The 9,462-nt window shown below is 34.3% G+C and overlaps 1 protein-coding gene across 1 annotated transcript in view; it reads right to left on the reverse strand.

Moving 5' to 3' along the window:
- LOC106468690 (elongation of very long chain fatty acids protein AAEL008004-like) overlaps nt 1–9,462 on the reverse strand; it is a 62,506-nt gene that overhangs the window by 52,251 nt on the left and 793 nt on the right. The window contains exons 2-3 of the mRNA XM_013929128.2: nt 3,831–4,021; nt 3,309–3,389 (exon numbers count right to left, since the gene is read on the reverse strand). Of these exons, the coding sequence (XP_013784582.2) occupies nt 3,309–3,389; nt 3,831–4,021 (272 nt within the window). The remainder of the gene's footprint in view (nt 1–3,308; nt 3,390–3,830; nt 4,022–9,462) is intronic.

Here is a 9,462-nt window from a genome sequence, read left to right on the forward strand (position 1 = left end):
CAGTACATGGTATGATGTTACTTGGTTTGATTGTTTGATGTTTGGACGCTACACGGCTTTTATGTTTTAGACGCCACATGGGTGGGTTTGGTGTTTCTACGCTACACGGCTTGGATGTTTGGACGCTACATGTCTTGGCTGCTTGGATGTTACATGCTTTGGATGTTTTGACCCTACGCGGTTTGAATGTTTGGACGCTACATGATTTGAATGTTACATGGTTTGGATGTTTGTACGCTACATACTTTGGATTTTTGAACATTACTTGGTTTAAATGTTTGGATGATACATGGTTTGATTGTTTGGATGCTACATGGTTTGATTGTTTGGATGCTACATGGTTTGATTGTTTGGACGCTACATGATTTAGATGTTTTGACGCTACATGATTTAGATGTTTGGACTCTATATGGTTTGGATGCTTGGACGCTACATTGTTTAAATGTTTGGACGCTACATCGTTTAGATGTTTGGACGCTACATGATTTTGATGTTTGAAGGTTGCAAGTAGAACTTTACCTTCATAACAAATCTTCTGGCATTCGTCAATGAATAGAAACCCTATTCCATCCATTTTAACGTTAATAAATATTAAGCCTATTCCATACAATTTTATGTTATATAAATATTAAGTTTATTTCGTATAATTTAACGTTAATAAATATTAAGCTTATTCCATACAATTTAATGTTAATAAGTGCTAAGCTGATTCCATTGAATTTAACGAAACTGTAAATATCTCCACAAAGCAGGATTAGCTTTCGATTGAAGTACTGTTTAAAACACTATTTTTGTATTATATAGTACTATTCAGTTTACGGTATACTGTTTTATATCTCCATTTCTGTATTTTATACTAGCATAAAATACCCATTCTTCACTGTGGGATTCTTAAGCCCCCTCATTACTCACTGGGGCCTCAATGGGTATCCATTATCTTAATTACTTCTATAATTACCCCAATGCGCCAATTCTTTATTTGATTTACTTGTTGTCATTTCCTGAACTTAATTCAATTCAACTCTTTTTTAAAAGCAAATAGATTTAATTTAGCTTCTCAGATTCGTTTTTTTTTCTTCCTGTGTTTTATTTGAACTTATTTTCACTTTCCGAATTCTCCAATATTCTCTGATTCATATACTTCTTCCCGTTTCCCAAATTTAGTTCAATTCAACTTTTTTTATAATTCTCGGATTTGTATTTTTCTTCCCATGTTTGCATTGAAAAAGAGTATCTGGCAGAAAACCTCCACCAAATGTTCATTCAGTAAGTGAGAATTAGAAAATATATATACTTTCTATAGACCTTCAGGAATGAGAGTAATGGGGCTTAAGGACTATAGGGCAAAACCCGAGGGCAAAAAATTAGCTAAAATTTTTTTGAATCAAATCTAAAAGGCTCGGCATGGTCAGGTGGTTAAGGCACTCGACTCCCAATCTGAGGGTCGCGGGTGACCCTACACATACCAGTAGACTAGTTCTTTCTCAGTCACATAAACCATGACCCTACACATACCAGTAGACTAGCTCTTTCTCAGTCACATAAACCATGACCCTACACATACCAGTAGACTAGTTCTTTCTCAGTCACATAAACCATGACCCTACACATACCAGTAGACTAGCTCTTTCTCAGTCACATAAACCATGACCCTACACATACCAGTAGACTAGTTCTTTCTCGGTCACATAAACCATGACCCTACACATACCAGTAGACTTGTTCTTTCTCACTAAAAAACCCGTGACTTTACACATACCAGTAGGCTTGTTCTTTTTCAGTCACAGAAACCGTGACCCTACACATACCAGTGGACTAGTTCTTTTTCAGTCACAGAAACCATGACCCTACACATACCAACAGACTTGTTCTTTTTCAGTCACAGAAACCGTGACCCTACACATACAAACATACTTGTTCTTTTTCAGTCACAGAAACCGTGACCCTACACATACATAACATGGACTTGTTCTTGAAATATTTTTTGCACTTATAAATTGCGCAGTCTCATTTCATTTACGATTATTTTTCCAAACGATACTCAACTTTTGTTCAGACTACGTGTATATCTGAACGAAGAATATCTATGTACCTGAGCAGAGACAGACATGAAAACAAATGACGGACGTATTAATCATGAAGAAATTACCAATATCTATTCACCAATCAGAAACTTTTGATAAGAAGCTAAACCAACATTTTTAAAAAGCCGATTCTTTCAGACTGGTCAATTGTTGAGATTGGCGAAGAGTACAGAGTTCAAAGTCCAGTTGAGCTACCCGAAAATCTAACACTGATGTGGTTATTTCCATAGATATGTTCTCGCTTTACATTTCCCTATTGGTTCTTTGCAATTTTCCAGTTTATATACAAGTTAATAAATATGTTTTCTATTTCATTCTCAAACATGGTAGCTGAACGTATGCTCAGCATTATTAAAGTGGAAAAACATAAAAAGAAAACAGGTTAGCTGCATCAAAATTAAAAGCAACCATCCAACGTTGTTAAGGAGTGAAAATGAAAAAACACAACAAAAGCAGTACATGTTATTGAGTTGTATGTTGTTTTGAAGACAATGTTTAAATGTATAAAAGCCAACGCCATGCCTTTGTGGTTATCTTAATATATGATCACACTTATAAGAAGAGTTACAAATAGTTGAATGTGGTCTTCACGATTTAAATATAATTTCATATACGCTACTTTGTAGTTTTCATCAGTTTTAAATTTATCTTTTTCATATTTCGTGAAAGAATAATTAACCAGATTGATTTCACTAGTAGTAAGTCAGAGAAATATTTGAATAAACTATAGTACTTTGGAAGCTATTTCAGAATTACTTGTTGGTTTCCCAGGGCTTTAATGCACACAGATAGGATTTCAAAATATATTGTTTGAAAACATGTAGATATTTGAATATTAAATATCAAACTTTACTCGATAAATAATAGCTTTCCTTATGCGTGATATATGTTGATAAATATGAAGATACAGAATTGTTTTCAGAGTAAGAGCTTGATATATTTTCCTTGTTTTTCTTTTTCTTAACAGAACGGGAAGTTAATAAATTTTCCTTATACTAAAACGTCATTTTTATTACAACTGAAGACCATCGTTAAAAGCATTCTGATTGGTTACTGTTGAGTGAGTTCCTAGAAGAAGAGACGCACTGCTGTGGTTAGAGGAAAAGAAAACTTAAAAAGGTATTTCGACAGATAAATTTATTGTTATCATTATTTTCTTGGCCGAAACACCCAAACCACGATTTATAGAGAAAAATACAATTCTACTAGACTCATAGGTCTTACCTGCAAAGCCTCGGGGTTATCAGAATAATCCACAGGCTGACATCTCCAGTTATACTCGTTGAACCATCCTAGCCTCCCTAACTTTACCAATGAAAAGTTAGATCAATATTTGAAACTTTAAAATGTTCGGTATGATAACTGATTATCTGCAGGTTCGTCCAGTAAAATCATATTAGGCTTATTAAAATATATATTCTCTTGTTGATGCAATCCACTTAGTTTGAGTGATTATAACATTTGAATATTTAATATGGTACTCTTCAAGTTGAGACATGAAAAATATTCTCAAATTTTACATTATTTTTTTCTATATGAAAAGCTAGACATTATAGATAAATATAGTTGAAAAGTGAACACAACATTTTAACGGTTATAGCATATTCTGTATATGTAGGCTTAAAAATGGTTCATAATTAAAGTTAAAATCTGAACCTAAGATATTACTACCTATAGGTTGTGCGAAAAGTCGGGCACTTACGACAACAATAATTAAAAACCAAGCTAAAATTTAAATTATTTTACCTGTATGAAAAGCCAGGCGTTAACGACAACCATGGTAAAGTTGTAGACCACCATCAGTTTTCTAAGGTAAAAAGGTTTTCTATCCTTCATCCAAGCAGGGCCAACAACTTTCACGAAGTACACGTAGCAGAAGACAAGCGTAAGTGTAGGCCATGGGCTCTGCATAAGAGGCCAGTCTCCAACTCTGGGATCTAACCCGGTAATAGCAAAACCAAGAATTTAAAAACAAAGATAATATGTGAGTCACGTAAATTTAATTCCCTCAAATCAACATACTCGTCTTTCGTAAATCAAGTTAGCCACAATATATAAATTTAGCCTTCATAAACCAATATACTTGTTCTTCCTGAGTATAATGTTTATACTTAACAACCAAAAAAATACAATAGACTAATATTTCTGATTATAAGCACTTATACCACAATTTTCTTTCACATTCCTTTTAATTTATGCATTGCAGCTTTAATACCAGTGGTATGTAAAGCATTTCAGGCCTATCTTCAGTTTACTGCTAAGTAGGTCTTTCGTTCATCAGCTGGGACGGATAACGAGAGATAGTTTATCTAAAATGCTATTTAAAAGTCCAGGCAAGAAGTTTAAAGTACTAGTTTAAACGCTGAAATATGACGAATAATTGGACTCCAATAGGCCTTACATCCACAGTGGAAACCACATTGGAGTGGAGATTTTTTAACACACTTCTTTTAACTTGTACACTCCAGATTTACATCCATCTTTTGTGTCCCAGAAGTTAATTCTATTTATCGACCAATACATAGAAAGACTGACAATAATTTCTATCACATATTTCTTTACTGTTCCTGTACGGGTGTCCAGTAAGAAGAATGTATTAGCAGTTCAACCTCGAGGTTTCAGTATTGCAAAAACCACGTACAACTGGATGTAAAACACGCAAGGCCTCAATCGAAATGCTGTGTATACGTGTTATTTGTAAGACATCAAATGTTGTGATGGTGTCTAAATCCTAGGCCTGAGAAACATTATGATATGTTGTTCTGGTATAACATCGGGTAAAAACTAATAACAATTATTCACTTCTACGTAACAGTTTGTTTTGTTCTTGAATTTCGCGCAAAGCTACACCAACGAATAGTGGGATTGATCGTACCTTTATAACGCCCCCACAGCTGAAAGGACGAGCATGTTTGATGGGACGGGGATTCGAGCCCGTGACCCTCAGATTGCGACTCGAGCGCCCTAACCACCTGGCCATGCCGGGCCTGTTCGTAAAAGAAAGTAAAGAATGGTTTAATTGTACTTAATGACGAAAAAGATGCACTTGCCCTTATTAATCTAATAACAAATACATTTACCTCATTATAATGAACACAAAATATATTTACCCCTTTGTTTAGTTTGTTGTTAAGCATAAAGCTACACAATGGGCTATTTGTACTGTGTCTACCGCGGCTATCAAAAACAAGTTTTTAGCGTTATATTCCCTCAGACTTGCCGCTGAGCCACTGGGGGGGGGGGGGTGTTTTACCCCTTTAACATTAGTTAGTTAGTTTGTTTGTTTGAAGTTAAGCTCAAAACTACACATTGGGCTATCTGTGCTCTGCCCACCACGGGTATCGAAACCCGGTTTCTAGCGTTGTAAGTCCGCCCTCTTTAACGTTTAACAAAGTATAATATTGAACTTTAATAAACAGCGCGCACAATATATTTTCCCTCAATTTAACGACCGGCGAAATATATACTTCTACATAACGACAAAAAAAAACCGTTTATATTTACTTAACGATCAACAAAATATAATTGAACTCTACTAAATGGCCTTAAAATTATATTTTATTTCTGCTTAACAGCTAGAAAAACTTGAAACTTCACAGTCCGTCAAAAATCCCTAAACAATAATAAATACCTTAATGGTAATAGGCACTATACGTTCTTACTAAAGCGTAGCTGACAGTTTCCCTTGCAAGTGACGTCACCTGAAGCTACTGTGACGTCACTATAGATATTCGTAGTAGCATGTGTGTAAAAATTACATTGTTTTCAGTAATAATCTAGATTTTGCTTTGAAACCCCCCTCTTTTTCCACAGGTTTTACTAATGAACTGAATATTTGAGAACACATTGTTGAATAAATGTTTCACAAACTATTTCGTTCCATTAACCGAAACAGAGTAAAAAGAAATATATACCTTAATGCAATACAAACGCATTTTTGAGAAACATCCTTAAAGTCCATGTCTGTAGGTCACTGATAAACGCCAGTGTTGACATTACACACGGATACATCCTTAAAGTACATGTTTGAAGGTCACTGATAAATGCCAGTGTTGACATTACACACGGATACATCCTTAAAGTACATGTTTGAAGGTCACTGGTCAAATATATAAAACGTTTCGTATTTTTACGCTAATAATTGTACTGTCTTGCCTTCTATAGATATAGGAATAAACTAAATTAATATATCGAAGTATAGCAGTTGACCCTACATTATAATAACATTTAATTCGAGAAAATGGTTTAAAAATAATTTAGAGAAGTAACACCTGACTGTTTTTCGTGTCTCTACAACTAATTTAATAATACCTCAAAAGCACATAAAAATACAGCGTTTTTAAACACCAGTTATATAACAAAGTCTACAAGGTTGGTCTAACTTTAATCCTGAAAAGTTTTCTTTTTTATTTCTTTACTTTTTACTTTTCACCTTTTCAGATCTCTGTTATAATATAAGTGAAACATCATTAAACATAATCAAGAACAAGAAAGAAAAGCTTTCCAGGAGTAACACCAACATTTTAGATTATAGATTAAGATGGTCTGCTTCAATTTTCGAAACAATAAATAATCAAGCTACGAGTTATTTTCTTTCCAACTTCAAACTAAAAATAAGCTCAGTGCTTGTATCTTTTAAAAACAAATGAAGACGAATCTACTTTCAATGAAGATATTTCATCACACACATTCAAAAAGTCTAAGCTCTAAATGGCTTTCCTGCTTTCCCTTGGTGTTTTATCACAAATTCAACAGCCCAAAGCTCTAACTAGCTTTCTTGATTTCCAGTGGGACACACTCAATAGCCCTAAACTATAAAAAGCTTGGCGCTTTTCCATGGTGTGTTATTACATATTCAACAGCTTTAAAATCTAAAAGGCTTGCCAATTTTCTGTGATGTTTTATCGTACACCCAACAGCTTTGAACTCTAAAAGGCTTAGCGGTTTTCGATGGTATTTTATTGCACATTCAACAGCTCTAATCTCTAAAAGGTTTGCCGGTTTCCCATGATATTTTATTTTATCACACACCCAACAGCTGTGAACTCTAAAAGGCTTGCCGGTTTCCCATGGTGTTTTATCACACACCCCACAACTTTAAACTCTACAAAAATTGCCGGTTTCCTATGGTGTTTTATTGCATACTCCACAACTTTAAACTCTACAAAAATTGCTGGTTTCCTATGGTGTTTTATCACACACATAGTAGCTCTAATCTCTAAAAGGCCTTTACATGTCTGTTTTTTCGTAACAACAGTTAATACTATCGTTTCTGTGTTTTTCTGCTTCAATGTCCTGTTTAAATTAAATTATATAATTCTTTACGTACTCGGGTTATTATGATACTGAATTCGGTGAACTTTTTTCTAAGTTACTTTTCCAAGTAAAAGCACGTTTACCATTCTGAATTTAAGGTCTGACGTCAGGATTTGAAGGCATATTTGTTTTCTCACCTGCTAGAATAACAAACAAAATAACATTACTTAGTTACGAACGTCACAGCTTAAACAAGGGACACATTCCACCAAAAACTACAGAACAATATTGACTCATACCATAAAATGTTTTATACTCCTTGCGGCCAGTATAGTTTCTTGAATATTTTACACGGAATAAACTACACAATATAAATAAGGAATATCTAATCTTTCTAACTTTTTGGGCCCGGCATGGCCTGGTGGTTAGGGCACTCGACTCGCAATCTGCGGGTCGCGGATTCGAATCCCTGTCACACCAAACATGTTCGCCCTTTCAGCCGTGGGTGCGTTATAATGTGACGGTCAATCCCACTATTCGTTGGTAAAAGAGTAGCCCAAGAGTTGGCGGTGGGTGGTGATGACTAGCTGCCTTCCCTCTAGTCCTACACTGCTAAATTAGGGATGGCTAGCGCAGATAGCCCTCGTGTAGCTTTGCGCGAAATTAAAAAACAAACAATCAACTTTTTTTTCTGAGTTCCACACTTGAAGGGCGCTCGGAATTTGAAGAAGTCGTAGATAGTAAAAGATTACACCTAGAGTACTAGAAGTTTTGTTTCAGTGGCACAGCAGTATGTCTTCGGACTTACAACACTAAAAACGTGGATTCGATACCCGTGACGAGCAGAGCATAAATAGCCCATTGTAAATCTTTGTGGTTAATTACAAACAAACTACTAAAATATGGCTTAAATATTTGAATTTTCTTTATTCACTTCTCTAGATCGAGTTACTAAAAAACCTTTTTATTAAATCTTAATAATTTGCTGGCTCACTACAGATAATAACTCTTAGCCTGTTAAAAACAAGTTTAAATCATGTCATGTTATTCATTAAGATTTTATATGACAACGTATTGCTTTGAAACAACCAAATAATGGTGGATGTTGTTTTTATTTAAATTTATTTCCATTAGACATATATTGTAATATTACTGAAGAACATTTAAAATCGTTCTGATATTGTAGTATTACTGAAGAACATTTAAAATCGTTCTGATATTGTAATATTACTGAAGAACATTTAAAATCATCCTGATATTTGAAGACTTGTAAATAACTTATATTTTCTAAAATTGATGTTTCATTTTTTAACACACCATCACATTCATAAGGCACAAATAATTAGAGACAGAATAAAATAGTTCTTAATTTACAGTAGTGTTTGGTTTACAATAGTTCATGACTTACATTACCGTTTGATTTACAGAAGTGCTTAACTTACAATAGTTCATGACTTACAATACCATTTGATTTATAGTAGTGCTTAACTTACAATAGTTCATGACTTACAGTACCATTTGATTTATAGTAGTGCTTAACTTACAATAGTTCATGACTTACAGTACCATTTGATTTATAGTAGTGCTTAGTTTACTATAGTTCATGACTTACAGTACCATTTGATTTACAGTAGTGCTTAGTTTACTATAGTTCATGACTTACAGTACCATTTGATTTATAGTAGTGATTAGTTTACTATAGTTCATGACTTACAGTACCATTTGATTTACAGTAGTGCTTAGCTTACAATAGTTCATGACTTACATTACCGTTTGATTTACAGAAGTGCTTAACTTACAATAGTTCATGACTTACAATACCATTTGATTTACAGAAGTGCTTAACTTACAATAGTTCATGACTTACAATACCATTTGATTTACAGTAGTGCTTAGCTTACGCCCCCCAGTAGCATAGTGGTGTGTCTGCGGACTTACAACGCTAGAAACCGGGTTTCGATACCCGTGGTGGGCAGAGCACAGATAGCCCTTTGTGTAGCTTTGTGCTTAATTTCAAACAAACAAGCTTAGCTTACAATAGTTCATGACTTACAGTACCATTTGATTTAAATAAATGCTTAACTTACAATAGAACTTGATTTTTTAGAGGGGGTAAAACATA

This window comes from Limulus polyphemus, unplaced genomic scaffold, assembly GCF_000517525.1.
Source record: "Limulus polyphemus unplaced genomic scaffold, Limulus_polyphemus-2.1.2 Scaffold3114, whole genome shotgun sequence".
NCBI classification, from domain to species: Eukaryota; Metazoa; Arthropoda; class Merostomata; order Xiphosura; family Limulidae; genus Limulus; species Limulus polyphemus.